The sequence below is a fragment of the Thamnophis elegans genome, chromosome 3 (genome assembly GCF_009769535.1).
Source record: "Thamnophis elegans isolate rThaEle1 chromosome 3, rThaEle1.pri, whole genome shotgun sequence".
Lineage (NCBI taxonomy): Eukaryota > Metazoa > Chordata > Lepidosauria > Squamata > Colubridae > Thamnophis > Thamnophis elegans.
Genome location: NC_045543.1, coordinates 46,490,082 through 46,512,639, shown reverse-complemented (window position 1 = coordinate 46,512,639; position 22,558 = coordinate 46,490,082). Strand labels below are relative to the sequence as shown.

The following is a 22,558-nucleotide window of genomic DNA, read 5'->3' as shown; positions in this document are numbered from 1 at the left end:
GGCATAGAGAAGGCCCGGGGGCCACTGGCTCCTGAGGGCATCCGTGCTCTCCACCGAGCTGGACTGGAAACGGGTGAAGAACCGCGGGAGCTGGGAATGTGAAGATAGGCCTCCGTGAGGTCCACGGAGGCCAGGAAATCTCCCTTTCTGATACCTTGAAGGATAGATTTGAAAAATGACATTTTGAATCACCTGTACACCAGGAATCTGTTCAGGCGCTTGAGGTCTAGAATTGCTCTCCAGCCCCCCGTGCTCTTCGGGACCACGAAAAGATTGGAGTAGTGGCCCAGGCCCCGTTCCCCTGCGGGAACCGCCTCCACCGCTTGAATTTCGAGGAGGTGGGCAATCGCCTGAACCATCAGGCGGCGGCGCTCCCGATTCCGGGATGGAGGGAACGACCGGAAGAGGTTTGGAGGAGTGGAGAGAAATTCTAACCTGAGCCCGTGACGAACCGTGGCTCGGACCCAGGAGTCCGAAGTGATTTCGTCCCACCGTTCCGCGTAGACAGCGAGGCGGCCGCCGATGGGACGACTCGGGTTCAAGTCACTTCCCTCTGCGGTATGGACGGCCGCCTCCTCCACGAAAGGGCCGCCGAGACTGGCCCTGGAAATGACTCCTGTCTTGAAAGGACTGCCCGAAGAATTGCCTGTCAGAAGGGAAGGAAGAGAAGCGCTGGTTATAGCCGTAGCTAGGAGCCCTATACCGTTGCCTACGGAAGGGACGTGACTTGTTCTCGGCCTTCTTAGCCGTGGAGGGAAGGACCTTCTTCTTGTCCTTGTCCTCCACCAGAATGGGAGTAAGGGCCTCCCCGAAAAGATTGGGCCCTTTAAAGGGGGCAGCCGCCAAATCCCATTTCGCCTTGTTGTCCATCTGCCAGTGGCGCAACCACAGAAGCCTACGGGAGGTGACAGAGGTGGCCAGGGCACTGGAGGCAAACTTGACCATATCCAAGGTCGCATCAGCCGAGAACTGACAGGCTGCCAAGATCTTGACCAGATCCTGATGGATCCGGTCTTCCTGTATGGGGATGCGCTCCTGAAGCTTCTTAAGCCACATGACAGTGGCACGGTTAAAGTAAGAAGCCGAGGCCGCCGACTTAATCGCTGTGGCGTTGAAGTTCTTCCGCAAGGTAAGCTCTGCACGCTTATCCTCCGGTTTCATCTTGTCCGCCGCATCGCCTGATACCACCGGGGAGGAGGAAACCAGGGCGGCCACAGGGGTGTCAATTGTTGGGAGCTGAATGGCCTGAGCAAAGGTCTGCTCAATGTTATAATGCCGACGGTCAGTACTGCCAGGAGATGAAAAATTGGAGGGACGATGACTGATCCGTTAGCACCTCTAAAAACAAGGGAGGGGCAGGGATCTCCTCCTTGTTAGTGGCTGTGGCAGAAAACATGACCATGTCGGGATCCCTGGGGGGGGGCACTGAAGGATCCCCGGTTCCGACCTTGGTGGTCTGCCTCGCCTTATCCAAGAGAATTTTAAACATGGCGGGCCAATCTTTGGGAGGAACAGGGGCCCTTGGACGTACCCTCCAGGGGATCATCTACAGGGGATGGAGAACGTCCCCTCCTGGAGTAGGCCCGAGGCCTACCAGGGGAGCTAGAGGAAGATGCCGGGCTAAAACCCCTAAGGGAAGACCTGCCGGACATAGGCCCAAGGGGAGACCTGGATCTGTCCCTGGATGAAGGCCTGGTAGACTGGGCCTGCCTCTCTGCCCTGGCAAAAGTCTTCTCCAGTGCCCTATGACGCCTGGCCTCCTCCCTAGTGGAGGATCTAGAAGGGCGCCTAGTGGGTAGGGATCCCTGGGAGGGAGCCCCCACCCCACCACCTGATCCAAGGCCTCATCACTCCCAGTTGGGCCTGCCACCTGGCCCTGGGGAATCTCCGCTCCCTCGTCCATTCCCCACTCACGTGTCCGACGAAGGGAGCAGGAACCAGGCCTCTAAGGTCCCACTGGAAACCAGGGCCCGAAAGCCTGTGGGGGATCTGGGCTCAAGGCCTTGCGCTAGGCCTGCACTGATTACGTTGAAGAAAGAAAGGCCTCTCGCACGTGGCAGCCACCAAAAATGGCCGCTGGAACTCTGCACGCGGGAGAAATGCCGCTCCCAAATTCCCGTTGCTAAGCCGAGCTCCTGGAGCCGGCGCCGCGCTAATTTGAGTCGGGGAGAGCCACACGGCACCCATGCACGCTCTCCTCACCCCCGCTCTGTTCCCACGGCAATTTAACACGAGCCCGCAGCTCGGCAGTCGCCCGGAGCGATCAGCTGTGAAGCGGGCGGGCCGCGCGCTCCACGAGGCTCCGAAGATGCTCCTGCCTCCGCTGCTGCAAACGAGGCTGCTTCTAAGCAGCCGATAAGGAGCTGGCACCCCCGCACTCCCGGGATCGGGCTGAGGCTCCTGGCCTGCGGGGGGGAGAGAACTGCCCCACAGGGCCCTCCCCCAGCCGCCCGAGGCAGAGATCTGTCCCTTGGGGCCGCAGCAGGACAATTTGGAGTTTGTAAAAGAATTTAAAGGTGTCCAATTAGCCAAATAGAAACCAGATTGAAGAAAAACTCACCAAAAAACAAAACAAAACAAGGAATCCTACCTACACCAAACTACTCTAACAGAACTTGGACCAGACTGAGAGAGAATCTGGGTTAGCAGTGGACAGGCACCAGTATTTATAGATTTCCTCTCAGTCTTGGACCAATCAGGCTGTGATAAAACCCACATGTGACCATTCCCTCCTCCCACTCTGGAAAATGTGCATCAACTGCTGTACTTCTCAAGCACATGGACTAGCTCTTGGAAAAACGTAGAATAGTATCATTAATATTGTAGAGCATGGGTGCCCAACCTTAGCAACTGTGGATTTCAACTCCCAGAGTTACCTGGCCAGCCATGCTGACTAGGTGATTCTGGGAGTTGAAGTCCATAAGTCTTAAAGTTGCCAAGACTGAACAACCCTGGTATAGAGTCTCCATATAAGGAACTACAAACACAGTGAGATGAAGTTGCAATTGACTCACAAGCTGTTATTTTGGCCTATAATAGCATGTTTCTATGCAGTTAATGGATTAAAGGCACAAACAGTTATACTGCAATAATAAAAAAGGGGATAGGAGAAACATGTATGCTGCCAAGTCCCCGGTCCTGTTCTCACTACTATCTGGTGTGGGCATCAAGCATTTCATTGCTCCAATGGGTCTGTCATAGTTTTCTCTCCATCCTTTTTTGAGAAAGTTAGTAAACCTATCTGCCTTTACAGGTATTTCTCCATTGAAATCCATCCTGCATATTATGAAGTTGAGGATAACAATCCCTAATTACCACAAGATAAATCACTGCTGCAAAAGATTTCATTTCTGAGATGCTTCCATACTTTCAGAGATTCAGATTGAAGGGATGGCCATATAGTGGCAATTTCCAGCAACATTTTCATAGTTCTTACAATATCTTAACTTTACCTATAGTGAAATGTACATTGATTCTGCTTGACAGCACTAGGCTATGATACCAACTTGCCATTACTTACTTTTTTTAAAAAAATTAGAAATTCTATCTATCTATCTATCTATCTATCTATCTATCTATCTATCTATCTATCTATCTATCTATATCTATCTATCTATCTATCTATCTACCTACCTACCTACCTACCTACCTACCTACCTACCTACCTACCTACCTACCTACCATCTAAATGGCTGTGTGCATGTGTCTGTGTGTGTTGGAATGGTGTCTGTTACGCCTCAAGCAATTTCAACCCAACTTGGTACACAGATGACTTACTCTGGAGAAAAATACTGGTGGTGGTGGTAAGATACCCCTAACACCCCTGGGGGTGTGTGTTCTGTTAGGATACAGCCTGTTATGCCTTACAATGACTTCTACTGTACTGCCGTAAAATGGCTTCTATACAGCGCAGTGCAGTTGCCATGGTAATGGCTTCACAGTACTCCACAAGGATATTCCCTATGGTAAGGGAGGAAATCCAACATTAAAAATTATGTTTGGTCAAGATATTTTCCCCCTATAATTAAATACAAATATATTTATAAATATAAATATAAACCCAGCAATGCTGGGTTATCAGCTAGTGTAGGATAAAAGCCTTTCAGAGAATATCTCTGGTAAGGTGAGTTTTGGGGAACAACTGTGTAGCTTGTAAATGTTCCATGGAAATTAAGATCTATTTGCCTTTAGGTTGAAACAGACTTTTCCCCTTTTTTGTTCATTTTATTATGCCATCCTTGTCTGAAAAAAAAGCAGGAATTTATATTTATTTAAAAAGGCATTTCTATCAACACGAAAGGGATCAAGATTACCTTGCTACTTCATATCTTCTGATGCTGGGAAGTGATCCTTCTTATTTTTACTTTGATGTAGGACTTTAATAGTCCCCTCTGCCTGTGTTTCTCCCACCATATTTGTGGCATGACACTGGTAAACACCCTCGTCCTCTTTTGTCAGTGGATTAATCTAGGGGGAAAAACAAGCACACAAAACATACACTCTTTGGGGGTGTTTTTCCCCTCCTATAATTGCAGTGTGATTGTCTTTGCATACCTGTAATCCCTTTTTATATTGTTTTCAATAGAACCAGGGACTGAAAAACCCTGATAGCACCATTTAGTGAACATTTGGGTACAGCGGTTCCTTTGCTATTTAAGAACAATAATTCTTATGAAATGGTAAGCCTTCTCCTTGTATGCCAGGTATAAATACTGTTTTGATTAGTCCAGAAGAGACTAGATAATTTCCTGGCAATCAATTGAGAAAAAACAACCTTGTCTACTGTCCCAAGGTGCTTTTTTCAAGTGGCAACTGTACTTTCTGGTTTTTCTTTGAAGATGTTTCGCTTCTCCTCCAAGAAGCTGCTTCTTCAGACCTGAAAGGCTTTGAAAGGCTTTGAAACGGAGATGAGCACCGCCTCCTAGAGTCAGGAACGACTAGGACATAGGTGCGAGGGGAACCTTTAACTTTACCTAACAAATAGAATGAATAATGGTGCAGATCCTATGACACCCATACATGCTATAGTTTCCAAACTTACCTCTAGTATCCTTTTAGCAGCCCAAGATATTTCCAGATCCAACAAAGTCCCCCAGTTGGTAGAGCTAATACTTTCAGCTTATTTTTTAATAATTTGTTGAGAGTTAAGAAGAAACTTCAAAAGGCAAAATAGGTCTTTTAGGTTATGCCCAGGTCTAAGCATCCATTTTATGTCTTAATATTCCTGAAGCCTACTCCCAGTTTTATTGTTTTACACTTCTAAGAAGGCATCCTTCACTATAAAATCCCAATCCTACAAAGGCTGAAAAATTTAGCACTGCTCATTTGCAAGTTACACCCACTGTGGCTCTCAGAGGACAATCTCTCCCTCCCTCCCTCTGTACTTCTGTGTCTTTCCTCCAGGATTATAGACATCCTTTGGCTAAATTTCAAAGCCTGTCTAGTTGCAATCAAATCAGTCTCTGGCAAGAACAACCTATCTCCTGAACGTCTGTTGAAAAGGATAGGATCATGATGATAGGAATAAATGGGATGATGCTTCCATGAAAGAAAAGAAAGGAAATGAAGAAAATGAAATAAAGAGAAGAAACCATATTGGAGAGGCTACTAGAATGATAGCAAACCCCACCTTTCTCACTCACTCCATGTTTCCCCACCCATCTTTTATTCTCATATTCACTCTACTCTTGCTTTTTTCATGGTTCATCCTTTACTTTCTTTGTTATGTTTACACTTTTCATTTCTTCATTTTTGTTGTTGTTGTAAGCTGCCTAGAGTAGCCCGACGGAGAAATAGGTGATTAATACATTTGACAAATAAATAAATTTGGCTTTTATACCACAAATCGCACTCACGGATGACATACAATCCTGATGGACCATTCACCAAAGAAATGAGATCCTACACATAAAAATTGTTCCATGTCACAGTAGTTGTCCCCTTACAAATTGCCCCTTCTGATATACTTACCAAAACCCAACCTGTGCTCTCATGCTTAGAAGGGCCACCTCGAACCTGAACAGCCATGTTAACTCTGTCTCCAGGCAATTCTTCTAAGAGCCTAACTCCCTTTGGGGACTCAGTGACCTGTGGGATTTAACCAAGGCAGCACATTCAAAAGAGATTCATTGGCTTAAAATTATGTATATGGTTTTATTTAAACATTTGTGTATCACAATTTTTATTTAAAAAAATCTTGAGGCTTTGTTTAATGGAGAATATTTTGAAGTTCAGAGTTGAAATGAAAGGTCCTTGGAGCTCTCTGAGCTTAGTTATTTTCTTGCTTTTTAAAATATTATGCCTCATCATAACCTTGCATTTCAATACCCTAAAACACTTTATTTGCTATAGCTGTCATACTCCTTTTCCTAGCCTATCGTTACTCAAGACTCCCTTTCCTGGCATATTCATAGGCTTAACCATCTAATGTATGATGAACAGTTGGAGGCCCCTGGACCGGTTTTGGCATCCTCAGAACTTCTGGTATTGGCTGCCAAAAATCAAGAGCATCATGGAGAACACAAGGCATTTATTGTGCAAGTCCTAAAATAGCCACAATGCAAAGATTTATTTAAAAATAATAAAGAAGCCTTGCCATACACATCTTGTATTATTATCTCATCCTCTGCAATCCTTCAGCCACCCACAAAATGGTACTGACTGCTGATCCAACAAAAAGGGTGAGAATCTACCTTTGTTATGAGAGTCTCTTCTAACACTGTATATTCAAGAATAAACAGAGCTCACTGAATTTAAAATATATTTTATCTTCAGGATCTCAATGCTTTTGTCATCTCCAGCTAATTAAGGGTAAAGAAAAACTGTTAATTATAATACATCCAATTAAGGAGCTACTCTGCACTCCTGCAGGATTTTAATGGAACCTTTAAGATCTATTCTATGAATACCTCTATATCCCGTAGATTGATCTTTTTTTGGGGGGGGTTCTAGAAGATCCAGGATCACCTGAATATAAATCACAACCTACTCCCATAAGTAATATATTGCTTTTGAGTGCAGAAGTATGATGTAGCTGCCCAATTCAGCCAACTGGCATTTAGAAGGACCCTTAACCTACTTTCTTCCAAGCGATGATTGGTGTTGGAACTGCTTTCACCTCACAGGATAGATAGACCTGGGCTCCAGTTACATTGTGAATCCTTTTCGGTGGCACAATTATAGCAGGAGCTGTAAGAAACATAGACATATAGCATTTTAGAATTACAGGCAGTCCTGTAAGATACCCCTAACACCCCTGGGGGTGTGTGTTCTGTTCTGACTTGCAACAGTTCATTTAGTGACCGCACTGAAAAAAGTGACTTATGACCATTTTTCACAATTGCAACCTTTGCAGCATCCCTGTGATCATGTGATCAAAATTCAGACGCTTGACAACTGGTTCCTTTTTATGACCGTTGCTGTGTCCCAAGGTCATGTGATTCTCACAAGCAAAGCCAAGATAGGCTCTCTTAATAACCGGGTTCTAACTTATCAACTGCAGTGATTCACTTAAGTGAAGCAAGAAAGATTGTAAAACGGGGCAAAACTCACTTCACAAACTTCTCTCTTTACAACAGAAGGCTTGAGGCTCAATTGTGGTTGTAAGTTGAGGACTACCTGTACTGTGTCTCTGTTTGGAAATAAATAGATATATTTGAAAGTTGCACTTTTTAGTCTTGTGAGTTTTTCATGGAATAGATAATAAAAATAGTTCTCTTAGTGGATAGTTGTTAGTTTAATTCTTTGCACTAATATCACTACTTTAAGATAAATTAAAGTGCTTTAAAGTTATATTTCATTTGTTAGCATGGAAATATGATGCTTAACGATTTGTGAAGAACAATCTGGAGCCCTGCAAAGAATTTGGATTCTTGAGTGGCATATAAATTACTACTATATATCTTTTTCATTGTCCCTTCTTCTGAGGTAATTGTAGAGATGCCTCAGGAAACACAAAGACACTTTTTAAGAAAAAAAGCTGCAGTTGTCCAGGATGTGGTGCTGTTGCTCTTTCATAGAATTCAATGGTGCTTCTTCATGAAGACTTTCTTAACTATTCAGAGGCCTCCTTGTGCAAGAAAATTTCAGGGTCTGAAAAAAAACAGACTCTTAAAAAATGTGAATGAACGTGATTACAGATGTACAAAGTAAGAATCCCAGAAGCACCCGATCTGCACCATTATGCACCATTTGAGTTTTAGGGAATTGAATTATGCTCTGATCTGATCCTGGTAAGAAAAAAAAATCTTTGAAATGGAACATTCAGTCTGCTAGTAAAACAGTCCACAATCCATTAAATGCAGAAACAGACAATCTGGGATTTTCAGATGTTGCTGAATTCAACTCCCAAGAGCTCTAACCAGTATAGCTAATGCTGGGACTTCTGGGAATTGTAGTTAAATAACTTCCAAATTCCTAACACTAAATCATGATTCAAAGTAAGTAAGCTGAAACTTATCAAGGTTTCTAACATCTTAAATGATTTGGTAAAAAATTATCTTTAAAATATTATTTAATATTAATATTTTAAAATACATAGTTTAAAATAATGTTAGTTTTGATAAAGATTTAAGAAAACAATGCTTCTGTTGCATCTCTCTCTCTCTCTCTCCCTCCCCCCTCTCTCATCTATCTTAATCCAATCCAATCAGAGGTGGGTTACTGTGGGTATGGCCCAGTACGGCCATACTGGTAATGGCCGGGAGCAGCTGAGAGCCTACTGGTATGGTGGCTTGTTTGGTTCACCCGCCTACCCGCGCTCTATAGCTGTTTTTATGGCAAACAGCAACATGTGCATGCGCGCATAATGTGTGGTGCCTGTGCGAGCCCCAACAAGCAGCTGGTTGTTGCAGGGGTGGTGGATTGCACATGTGCGTCAAGCACAAGTCAGGTGTGTGCGTGAACAGAACACACGAGCGCGTGATCAGCGTACTGGTTGTGACAGTAAACGCAATCCACCACTGATTTCAATCCAATCCATCAATGTTTGCATGTTACTAAGTATTATCTTAGTAAAAATGTAATTCTAAATTTCTAATATTAACAGATTAGTGATTTTAAAATTATGAACGCATACATTCCTTATTCAACCATGTTCTATTTAACTGGGTGACCTTTGGGCCAATGAGTGTTTTTGAATCTACTATTGAAATAATTAAATGCAAGAAAAGACGATTCCCAGATATTCTGCTATGTACCCCAAAGAAAAAATGGAATGGAATGAACAACTGTTTTATAGTAATTTTTAATTCTATGCATCCAAAGGATTTTTAATAATTTTAATATCAGGATTTTTCAACATTATCTTCTGAAGGCGGAGTGAGGTGGGGGAGTTCCAAAGCCAACATGTGCATGGTTTTCTATATTAGAAAGAATCATAACTTCATGCTTTTGTTTATTCTCAAGTCTCTTGGTTCTGGGACACCCAGGACCGGTTGTCAACAACTGTTCTTTATGTCTTATTTGGTAGAAGTGAAAATGGAATAAATATACATCCCGGGAGTAGTGACTGCTCTTTCAAACTAGCAAGGCAACTCAAAGGTTCACGTGTCTTAATCTTTCTATAGTTCCCCTTTTGATTTCACACAGAGTTCTCTCTTAGCTGTATCTATGGCAACACTTCAGAATGATGGCAAGCCTTCTGGGATGGAAGGAGGAAGCCTGTAAAATTAAGCCAATTTCCTTTCAGCTTCCCCAATTCACAAGGAATATGCAGACAGCCTGGATTCCCATGCCATTAGCACTACTTCCCTTGCAGATGGCAATTATCACCCTGGAGGGTTTTTTTTTTCCGGTGTGTGTGTGTGTGTGTGTGTGTGTGTACTTCTGGATCAGCCTCTGAGAACACAATACAAAATCCCCCTCTCTATTAGGCTGTTTGGAACTGACATAGCAAGATGTGTTCCACACCTGGCATGCTGGGAGACTCTCAAATAGAAGATGCCTGCAGCTAAAGCAACAGGGAAGACAGGAATGAGTGGCTGGCACCTGTCTCTTGTCACAATGTTCTTTGAAAATGATGAGAAAGCGAGGGAGCGAAAGGCCATCTGTTAGAAGAACTCCCATCTGTAACATTTCAAATGAGAAATTAATGTTTGCAGTAATTTTATTTAACTGGCTCTGTAAAAAAGGTGAAATGTCCAATCTACTAATTTCCTTTGGATGCCAGCATTACAGGTAGCCGTTTAATTATTGCTTTGTTTAGCAGTTACAATGATGATGGAAAAATAACTTGGCAGCCAAACTTCGCATTTACAACTTTCACATGTCTGTAAAGCAAAGGAAAACGGAAATAAGATCATGAAATTGTGATGTTTCACTTAGTAACGTATTTGCTTAACAACCAAGTAGCTGGTCCCAGTTATGGTCATTATTAAATTAAACAAGGAGTACCTATGTATATATCTGCTGAGACTTTTCTGAATGAAGATGAATAGGGAGCATAACTGTTTACATGTACTTTAATACAGGGTTGTCTGTTAGAAGCTTTGTACCTTTCAAGGATTTTGGTGATGAATAGTCGTAGCAGATTAATAGTAGACTTTATTCTTTATAGCAGTTGGCTGTAACTTTTATTTTACAATTATCCCATATGTATTAGATTTTCCAAGTTTAATGGACAGCACTGTTATAAACACATTAAGTCCCCTGCCAATGTTTTTGATGGGCAAAAAAGAAAGAAAGATGTAAACTAGATTGGCAGATGGTCTGCAATTGTATGACATTCGACAATAGATTTATAAACAAATCTCATTATCTAGAATCAGGTAAAAAATGGGACATGGATACTGGAGTAGAAAGATTCAGAAACATTTTTCTCTTAATAGAATAATGGAGTTATAGAGCTGCAAGGGACCTTAGAGGTCTTCTAGTCCAATCCCCTGTTCAAGCAGGAAACCCTATACCATTTCAGACAAAAGGCTGTCTGATTGCTTCTTAAAAACTACCAGTGATGGAGCATTCACAATTTCTGGAAGCAAGTCATTCCACTGATTAAGGTACTTGTTCTAACTGTCAGGAAATTTCTCCTTATTTCTAGGTCGGTTCTCTCCTTGATTAGTTTCCATCCATTGCTTCTTGTTCTGCCTTCAGGTGCTTTGGAGAATAGCTTGATTCCCTCTTCTCTTGTTTTATAGCTTTGAGAAATCATGTATTCACCAGTTATATATCAGGAGTTCTTTGTGACAGATAAAATTGATTTCCATCTGCATGGTCATAGAGCACGATAAAAATCAACACTATTAGGATCAGCAATATTGTTTTTGCATCTTTTAGCCTATAGGAAATTTCAAATATACACCATGATACAATCAGTAGTTTTTAAGATGTCATAAAACTTGCTACATTTGCTTTGGCAGACTTAATCCCACTTCCTTCTAAACCAGTGTTTCTCAATCTTGGCAACTTCATTTAAGATGTGTAAATTTCAGCTCCTACAATACCCCACCCAGCTAAGCTAAGTTTGAGAAACACTGTTCTAGACAGATGAACTATGTCATATTAGACAGGAGATGAAAAAAGATGAGATAAAAAAGCAGAATCTGTTCTTGTCATTAATATTACTATGTGTTTCTTATGTATGGAATTTAGAGAGGGGCATAATTTTTTAAACAAAGAGCAGTAGATATTTATCAAGAATGTGTAAGAAAAAAATGTTGAAAAAAGCATTGCTGCTTTTGCTTCAGTGAGATTATTTTATGGTTTTCCATAGTAAAATGATTTTTCTGTTCATTGTTTTAAGTATTACATGTGCTCTCCTCCATCAAAAAAGAACAGAAAGGGTACCTATTTCAAAATACTAAAACACTGGGATTTCATGTAAATAATTTTCATTTTCAATTAGTTTTTCAAGGACACATAGATAACAATAAAGTTTTCTTACAGCTTTGGTAGAAGATTCTATCTTTTTAATTAAGAATTACTAAAAAGAATTAGTAAACTGCTTTGGTCTTTGAACCAGTCTTAACTCCTGTAAGCTGTTTGGATTAGTTTCTTTAATTTTCCTGATATTTTCAGAAGTGATTTCCTATTGCCTCCTTCCTATGACTCGTAGAGAGTGACTGGCCCAAAGGTAGCTTTGTGCCTAAGGCACAACTAGAATTCACAATCTCCTAGTTCAGGGGTGAAATCCTTCCAGTTCGACCGTACTAGCAGAGACCATCGGCATCAGTTCTCCGAACCAGTGGCAAAAATCCCTGGTGGCCCCGCCTGGTCGCTCTGTCACTCAGCTCTGCCGGCCGCTCGACCCGCCTACCCTATCCGAACGTTTCTCCCTCCATTCACAGCAGAGCTGCTGCAGCCTGAAAGGGAAGGGGCTGAGGGGGACCATAAAGGGAGCAGCAGCTCGGCTGTGAATGGACTCCTACATTTTTTCCTACTGGGTTCTGTGGGCGAGGCCTGGTGGTGGTGGTGTCCTGTGACTGTATGGCCCTGAGTGACATTGAGTTGGCCATGCCCACTAAGTCACAGGACCCCATCACCAAGCCATGGCCACAGAACTAGTAGTAAAAACATTTGAATTTCACCCGTCCTAGTTCTTAGCATGGTGCTTTAACCACTATTATCAAACTGGCTTTCTAATAAACTATACAGCATGTACAATAAAGAGCTAACTGAGATGCAGACATGAAGTCTCAAATAGATAAAAAATATAGCTTTTTCATATAAAATTCAAATTCATAAAAAGTATAGCTTAGAGGAAATAGTACTTGCTCATGGCTATTTTCTCTAAGCTATGTCTTGTAGAAATAATAACAACAACAATAACAACAACATTGTATATTTTAAGAAGGTACTTGGTTGATACCTAGAACACTGGCAGCAACCCGTATCAACCATTAGCAACCATTAGTTAATGGTTATTTGTGATGCAATTTTGAATGTTTAGTTGACTGAGTTTCTTGTTTAATGAATAAAGTATAACAACAACAACAACAACAACAACAACAACACAGCAACATACATAAATTCATGGAAACTTCAATGAACCTCTGGAAAATGAAGTTCATAGCTAATGAAGAAGTACTAGGTGAAGTTGAAATTAAACGAGGCATTTTCCAGGGCGATTCCCTTTCACCCCTACTTTTTATACTCTCAATGCAACCACTGACAATCATTTTGAAGAAGATGAACTATGGATATGAACTTGCAAAGAGAGGACTGAAAATTTCGCACTTGGTGTACATGGATGATTTGAAGCTGTTTGGTAAAACAAAAGCAGAACTGAATTTATTAATTGAAAGCACAAAAGAATTTAGCCTAGACATTAGTATGCAGTTTGGAATTGACAAATGTGCAACAATGGCAACCAAAGGTCATAGAAGATGATGGAATAGAACTTGAGAATGAAGAAATGATAAAGGCAGTAAAACCAGAAAAAGGCTACAAGTACTTGGAGATTTTAGAGGCCTCTGACTTAATGCATAATAAAGTCAAGGAATTAACTTCAGCCAAGTACATTTGACGAATTCACAAGATATTAAAGTCCAAACTGAGTGGAGGAAACATCATAAAAGCCATAAATACCTGGGCTATACCTGTGATTCGATACTCTGCAGGAATAATTGACTGGACCCAGATGGAGTTGGACAATTTGGAGAGAAAAACAAGGAAGCTTATGACAATGAATCATGCTTTGCACCCTAAAAGTGAAGTTGACCGATTATATCTACCAAGAGCAGAGGGTGGTCGAGGACTCCTACAAGTAAAACCGACTGTGGAAGAAGAAAAACACAGCTTGAATGATTACATCTAGAAAAGTGAAGAACCAATGATTATGGAAGTAAATAAAGGAGGCCTTTTAAAGACAACTAAGTCAAAAACTGAATATAAGAAAGAAGTAATTAAGAAGTGAGCTGAAAATTGGAAAAACAAAGCTATGCATAGCCAATACTTGAAAAGTATTGAAGGCAAAGCTGACCAACAGCTAACTTGGAACTGGTTAAGATCAGGAGCACTGAAAAAAGTAACAGAAGGCTTTATTTTGGCAGCTCAAGAACAAGCCTTAGCCACAAACTACATGAAGGCAAAAATCCAACATGTCACCGCCAACAACAAATGTTGCCTCTGTAATGAGAAAGATGAGACAGTCGACCACTTGATCAATGGGTGCAGCAAAATATCACAAACTGACTACCTACAATGTCATGACCGCATTGCTAAGATCATTCACTGGAAATTGTGCCAAAAGTTTGGATTTGAGTACAGCAAAAAACCACTGGGAACATCAGGTTCAGAAGGTTTTAGAGAATGAGAAAGTCAAGATCTTGTGAGACTTCAGAATTCAGACTGACAGGCACTTGGCCCACAACACCCCTGACATAACAATAGTTGAAAAGAAAAAAGTATGGTTCATTGGTATTGCAATACCTGGAGATGCACGAATTGAAGATAAACAGCAAGAAAAAATTACAAAGTACCGGGACTTGCAAATTGAAGTTGAGTGACGGTGGAAAAAGAAATTGTTTGTTGTCCCAATTGTAATTGGAGCCCTTGGAGCAATACCTAAAGGGCTACCTCGCTATTTGGAAATTTTAAATTTATCAGACTTGAATATTCTGATTCTACAAAAAACCACCCTACTTGGAACAGCTTATATCCTTCGACATTACCTTAACAGTTCCTAGGTCCTTGGTTAGGACTCGAGCTGTTGAGCTACCAACCAGCCCCAAAGGCTGTGAATCTCACCAAAGATTAACCAAATTATTATTATTAATAATAATAATAATGATGATGATGATGATGATGATGATGAACATAAGCCTGAAAAAGTCACCGGAAATCAGATGGTCAAGATCTTGTGGGATTTTCGCTTTCGTTATGGTTAACAGCAGGTACATTAAAGAAAGAAACAGAGTCACTAATCCTGGCTGCGCAAGAACAAGCTATCCGCACAAATGCCATTAAGGCCAAAATCGAAAAATCCTCTGATGATGCCAAATGCAGACTTTGCAAAGAAGCTTATGAAACTGTTGATCACATACTCAGCTGCTGTAAAAAAATTGCGCAGACTGATTATAAATTGCGGCACAATTCGGTAGCACAAATGATCCATTGGAATTTGTGCAAAAATTATAATATTAAAACAGCAACAAACTGGTGGGAACATCAACCTGAAAAAGTCACTGAAAATCAGATGGTCAAGATCTTGTGGGATTTCCGTATACAAACGGACAAAATACTGGCGCATAATACACCAGACATCACACTGGTTGAGAAAAATAAGGTCATAATCATAGACATCGCAATACCAGGTGATAGCAGGGTCGCTGAGAAGGAACATGAAAAAATTGCAAAATACCAGGAGTTAAAAATTGAAATTCAACGACTATGGCACAAACCAGCAGTGGTAATTCCAGTGGTAATTGGCACACTGGGTGCTATTCCAAAAGCACTGGAATTACATTTAAAACAGTTAAAAATTGACAAAATCATCATCAGTCAAGTGCAAAAAGTCGCACTGCTTGGATCTGCACGCATATTACGAAAATACGTTACAACATCCTAGGCCCCTGGGTGGGGCCCGACTAGTAACTAATGCCAAATCCGGCTAAACAACTGGCCGCTGTGATACAATTGTATAATAATGATAATAATAGGCATCTTTGATCAATACTACCATAAACTCCTTTAAATAAAGACAAGCCTTGGTTATAATAAATAATGGGCTAGATTTTTGTATTTTAATAAAAAGAATTGTGTCTGGATTTGCCCAGTCTGTAACCTGGCATATAAGTTTATCCACCACAAAATCCAATTACAAGGATGATTTTTCCATACTGCCATTGTATCCATTTCCTTTGTTCACTACCTTTCTCATACTTCCTGACCCCAGAATGCATTTCCACAGGAGCCAAAATAAGTGGGATTTCCCAGACACCATTTATTCATCCACAGAGCTAAGCTTCACAGATGTCAATGCAATTCAGCCTAAGAAGAATTTCCCGCAGATGCTTCACAAAGGCTGGGTAAAGCCTAAATTGAAGCAGCTAGAAGGAGCACTCAACTTAAGAGAAGAACTGCAAATCAGCATCTTTTTCTGAATCTCAACCATTGATTAAAGATCCCCGCCAAAAAACAAGAACAACCCTGCTTTCCTTGCTAGGTCTTGGATCCTACAAAATTTATTTAAAAAATGATGACAACCAAAAAGCATATCTGAGTGGATGTGCAGCTCTTTACTTCTGGTTTTACCCATCCTGATTCAGACTCCAAAATATTTTTAGTATTGTTAGTACTGAAAGGGTCACTGAGTCACTTTCATATGAACTGAGCCGATGGACAAAAAGCCCCATTGTGAACCATAAGAGATTCTAGGAGAGACCTACTTCATGCGCTGCAGTCAACATTCAGGCAGGAAAGAAGTGTTTCTCTTCCCTCCATGCAAAATTAGCCCAATGCTTGTTTCTTTAAGAGGAAGCAACTGAGGTGGATGAACTTCAGTTCATACAAGCCATTCAAATATGGTAATCTCTATATGATTTACAGAATTAACCAATTGTCCAAGATCACGTAGATCAACTTAATCTAAGATATGGATTAGCCAAACACTTTTTTTTTAGTTAAATGAGTTGCTTTTGGCGAAGAAAACAGCTGAGGTAAATATTCATTTGGTCACAGTTGTGTATCCCAGGGCCAAAATATGATTTTGGCACAGTCTGCTAACTGAACTCAGGCAATGTGGTTTATAAACACATTGGTTTATTCCTCAGAGTATTGTTAAGCATCTCCACCAGCTGTGGTTTGTTCAGCAAACCCTGGTTATCATTATGTGTAAATAAGGACAGTCCTGAGAAGGAAGTAAATGGCAAAGGTTACAAAGCTCCTATAGAGGCCAGAATGAGCCTCTGCACGGTTCCTGCCCTCCCTTAAATATATGCAGTCTATCAAATTAGACTTTTTTAAAAATTGCAGTCATAACATTAAAGGGTAATCAAATAATGTGACCCTTGTATTTCTCAGAATTTGTATCACACAAGAACCTGTTGCATTGAAATTCTGTAAATTGTAATTCCAACAGATTTTGAGGAGGAACTTTAAATAAATTATTTTAAATTTATTATTACTTTTAAACATTTGTCTAACTCACTGGATGTGATCTTCCCATAATTTGGAGGATGGCACCATCAATCTGCCAATGACACCCAATTATGTATCATGAACTTGGACCATGTGTCCTGCTGAAAGATGAAGGCTGTAAACTGACAAGAATCAATAGATTACAGCGGGTACAAATCCAAGAAACTTTTTTCTTGCAACTTTGACCAATCATTTCCAGAAATTGTACTCACTAACAGAGAATAGGGAATATTGTTAAATATGATATTTCTTTCAGAATCATCATACATTTTGCAGCTGGTAGCCAATCAAGTGCAACTGTTATATAATAGCATTTTATATAAAAGCCCTTTTTAATCATTATTTTTCATAAGGAATCTTTTCATTTAGTAACAGCTGATTGGCACCTTTTATTTTTTGTAATTAAGAAAGTAAGGAATGGACAATAATATCTCATTACCTTCTGACCAATCTGTTTGTTTGACAGAGTAATAAATTAATGCTACATAAGTAACCTTAGTTGTTTAATTTTTTTTTTTACAATTTTCACTCCACTTGTAATAGCTACTAACTACATGGTCACAAAGAGGCTCAATAAATAAACTGAGGTTAGATCAGAAATAGTTAATGAAGCACATGTGGAAGGAGGGGAAGGAGGAAGGAAGGAAACATTATACCCTGCACCAAATTGGAGATCTTTGCTGAAAATAGTAGGAAAACAGATGTCCACAATGGAAAATTGGAGGAAATTTTCCTGGCTGGTGTGAATGAGCATGGTGGCCATCTGCTCTTCTGGGATCTGTTGTGCGCATGCGTGCCGGTCACGCATGACTGGCACACATGTGTGCGACGGAACTCGGAAGACCAGCTGGCCACCATGCGCATTTGCACTAGCTAGCTGCTCTCTTCTGGGTTCTGGTGCTCTGGCACATGCATGCATACTCAAATTTTGGCACTCAGTGACAAAAAGGTTAGCCATCACTGTAATAGCCTTTCCTATTCTAAGTGCTGAATTGTCTAAGAGTGGCAGCTGGATGAAAGTGAGAAATGACAGAATAGCAGGAGTACCCCAGAAAGTAGTACACTCAGGCAGTCCTTGTTTAATTAGCAACCACAATTGGGGCTGGCAAATCAGTTGTTAAGCAAAGCGGTTGCTAAGTGAAACCATGGCTGTGCTTGTGATCTTACTTCAGCTTTCCTTTGCTTTACAGACCTGCAAAGGTGATAAATGTGTGGATTGCTCACAAAGTTTTCATCACTGTTGTAACTCCAGTAGCTAAATGAGGCAGTCACTAAGTGAGGACTACCTGTAAAAGTAGTTTTAAAAAAAGATGGTAGCTGCAATCATGAAATCCCATCCCCTTTTATATGTATCATGATTGGTGGGCTTTGGCTGCCATATTGACTTTTTACATCTCCCTCTCCCAGAGATAGCCCTGTAGATGGAACAGCGTTAATGGAAGCTATGTACTAACCCATTTACCAGTAAGTTTGTTCTTGCAAATCATTTATTTTAACAAAATATCCTATGCTAACCCCTCCCCTCCCCCAAAATCTGGTCCCTGTTAAAGGCTGTAGCCAAAAAAAGTGTAATGGGATAGGTTTTACAATTGAGTGGCACAAGGCATTCTATAACAAAGGAACACTATACAATGGTTACTGTCATCAGCAGCTGGCATATAGCAATATTTTAGATTCCCCGGGAAGAATTACCAACCCCACCTACCTCACAAACTGTTTTTCATGACATCTATACCGATTACTCTTTGAAATAATGCAGACTTCTGGGGCAACATCTGCAGCATGACAGTTTCATAGCACAAATGTAAGCAAACAAGCCATTCTTAATTCTTTTCAAACCATACAATATGACAACCCAGCATGTGTCAGACTCTTTTCTGTTATTTTATGCAATTCCTGAGTCCATTATACTGTCAATCTCCCTGTCTATGGAATATTGTTATGATTCGAGTTTCTTAAAGTTTAACTCTTCACTAACCTACTCCACAATTCCTACTCCACAAACAAGTGTTTTACTTTATTGCTTTAATCAATTTTCTAGCCATGTAAGAACTCAAATCTCAAATTCTCCCAAGGTGGCTTACAGCATACAAACCAGGCAATGTTTTAAAAACAAGGATTTCAAATGCAACCTGTTAATGTAAAATACATTTTAAACCACCCATTAGTAGTTTATCTTCAATTAAACATGAAGGAAAAGTTAGTTGTTAGTATAGCTTTATATCTCTTGGAAGGGAAGGGGTAAGAGCTCTTGGGGGGCAGCCAACAAATAAGATTTTGAAACTGGCTTTAAAAATGAAAAAAGGGGGTTCATATGGGCTGTTGGTTTTAAACCAACCATATCCAATTAACATACCCATAAATGCAAATTCAACAATATTCAGCTGTTATTCTGAATATTTAATTAGGGCCAAGTGCCTACATATGCAGGGGGAGCTCTTCGGTTTTAATGATAAAAGTCTCTATAAAAAGAATATAAAAAATGTCAGTCATGATAAGTAATATAAACATATAGAGTACTCCCAGTAGGTAACATTACATAGTGGAGTAAGACAAACTATAGTCCCAGACAAAGGTTGCATTTGTGGATCATTGTGAGGAAAATTGGAGTATTAGGTATGTTTACTAGCTTGAGTTACAGATAAAAGTGTCAGGAAATGATAACAACAACAGCTCCCTGCACATTTTGAATTCTTTCTTCCAAACTGAATCCAAAGCACCGCAAACCTTCAGCATTTTCTTTCTTTGGATAATAATAAAGAGTACTAAAATACCCCAAATATGTCGTATGAGAATTTCACGGCTGCATTGATTTATACAATTGCTCTGAGCTTGCAGTGTTGTCATGAAAGAGAAGCACATATAGGGTATTGTTCTGTAGTTCCACAGAATTATGCTCTTCTCCTTTCCTTTTTGTGTCGGGGAATACACAGCACATGGTTTAAGCTCTACTATACTAGCAGAGTAAGTGCTATGCTGGCAAAGTGGGGACGTAAAGCTCAGCTTTATATAATGGTGAAATGTAGCCTTAGCAGCAGAAAGCAACTACAACTGGCTCTGAACTATTTTAAGACACAGCTGAAATACCAGTGATACTTTTTTTGTGTGTATAAAAAGTTTTTATTTTTAGACAAAGAAGACATAAAACAGAACATAAAACCATCTTCCATTACATACAGTGTGTCGATTGGTTACAAGGTTTTTGTGCATTCTTTCTACAGTCATCACTTGATTATAATATAATATCAAAATGAATATGTTTATATACATTATCATTATACCTCATTTGTTTGACTATCAATATTATTCCTTCATTTTAAATGAGATATACTAAATCTTGGGTTTATTTATATTATAACAATTAATTACATCATCTTCAATCTATCCAATAATAATATATCTTTGTTATATTCAGTATCATTCTATTATTCTTGTATTGATAACATTCTCTAGTATCTTTCATTTCCATATATTTTTATCTAACCATTGATAAAATAAATCCCATATCTTATAAAATTGTTTATCTTCTTATTCTCTAATTTCAAATGTCAATTTACTCATTTCAGCACATTCCATTATTTTATGAATAACTTCCTCCTGCGTTGGTATTTTCTCATTTTTTTCCAACCAGTTATAAATTTTAGTCCAATATTCCTAAATTTAGAATAAAAATTTATTATGGCATTTAATTACATCATCCTAAAACTATCCAGTAATATTACCTCTTTATATTGTATTCTACATGAAATTGTTTAACTTTGGATACAAAACTTTTATGCATCCTCCGCATAGTCCTCACTTACAATTTATATAAAATTTCATATTATTAATCATTCATATATATATATATATATATATATATGTATGTATGTATGTATGTATGTGTATGTATATGTATATATGTGTGTGTGTGTGTGTTTTCTGAGGTTTTCGCGGGTGTTAGTATATAGGTCTCTAGTTATTCGGGTTTTCTCCTGCGTAAAATTGGAGATGTCTTGGCGACGTTTCGACGAAGTCTCATTCGTCATCTTCAGGCTACTTCAGGCTTGGTGCTTCCAGGAGCAATGTGAGATCTCGGCTGTTTCTTCCTTTTAACTGCCAGTGGGCGTTTGAACTGATTGGGTGGGAGCTTGGCTGTGTCCTGATTGGGTGGAGGTGTGTCCTGATTGAGTGGAGGTGTGTTCTGATTGTTTGGGGGTTTGTGTTTCATATAAGGATAGGCGGGGTTTAAAGAGGCTAATTGTGCATTTGCAGTCTGGCTTCTGGTCCTCGGTCGTGCCTCCTCATCAGTTTGTGTTTTTGTCTGTTTTCTTTGTGGATGTTTGGTGGTGATATTCTGTGTGGCTCTTGTGAGTGTGGGCCTGGTGTCATTCATCATGTTCGGGACTCGTTTATCAATAAGGGCAGGCTTCCAAATGGCTGGCAGGCGGGAGGTATGAACAGGTGGGACGATATACACATACACACACAAACACACACACACACACACACATATATTTAGTGTCACAACCCCTGGTATGCCCCAATTATGGGAGGAAGCTAACTGCTTCCATATCTGTCAATCGGCTCGTCACTAGAGTCCATCACGACAGAAACCCAATATTTTACTGTTGCCTTTTGTAATTAATATATATATATATATATATATATATATATATATATATATATATGCATTATTATCATTGTTAATCATTTATTTGACTATAACTATTATTACTTCATTTTATGTATAATATTCTAAGTTTAAATTTAAATTAGTTTTTATTATAGCATTTCATTACATCATCCTGTATCTTTCCAATAGTAGTGCAATCTTAAATCTCCTACCATTTGTAGTATTTGTCTTCTAATTGCTTTCTTGGTAGATCTTATATGGACATCTCTTGGCAACTTGCTTTCCATTGCATATTTTGTAAAGACTCGAGACCCCTCGTCTGTTCCTCCATCAACTTTCCTTTGGTTCACCGATGCTTCTGCCAAAATGTATATCATTACTTCTGCCAAATTTTCCACCTTTTATTCTATATTCTGGAATCTGAGATAAAATTTTAATCTGTCAATCTCCCCTTCCAATATTCCACTCTTGACTTTTCCATCCACGCTCAATCTGCTCTCAATATCGCCAATTTTCTTTTCTTTTTGTTATTTTTCTTCAATTTTTTGAAATCTGTCCTCGTATTTCATCATCATTTGATAAGTATTCTCAATTTTTTCATCTATTTTTTCTGTTCTTTGTTCAATATTCTCAATTCTCTTTTCAATGTTCTCTGTTCTTACTTGTATTTTTTGAATCTCTTGCATAATCATCTGTAATGTCACCTCCTTTTCTTTTCCGTGCTGCAACATTCCTCCAGATAGTAAACACTGCCACTATATAGAATAAAGCTTTTTTATTAAATTACAAACAAATTCACTGCAATCTTCTCTCTTTCAAGTCAAGGCTTTCTTTTCACTCCAGTCCAGCTAGTGATAGTACCCCAGA

General features: G+C 39.8%; 1 protein-coding gene across 1 annotated transcript in view; it reads right to left on the bottom strand.

The window, feature by feature from the left end:
* Positions 1-4,317: 4,317 nt before the first annotated feature.
* IGFBPL1 (insulin like growth factor binding protein like 1) overlaps positions 4,318-22,558 on the bottom strand; it is a 41,387-nt gene continuing 23,146 nt past the window's right edge. Inside the window, 3 exon segments of the mRNA XM_032213802.1 lie at positions 4,318-4,467; positions 5,971-6,087; positions 7,079-7,188. Of these exon segments, the coding sequence (XP_032069693.1) occupies positions 4,318-4,467; positions 5,971-6,087; positions 7,079-7,188 (377 nt within the window).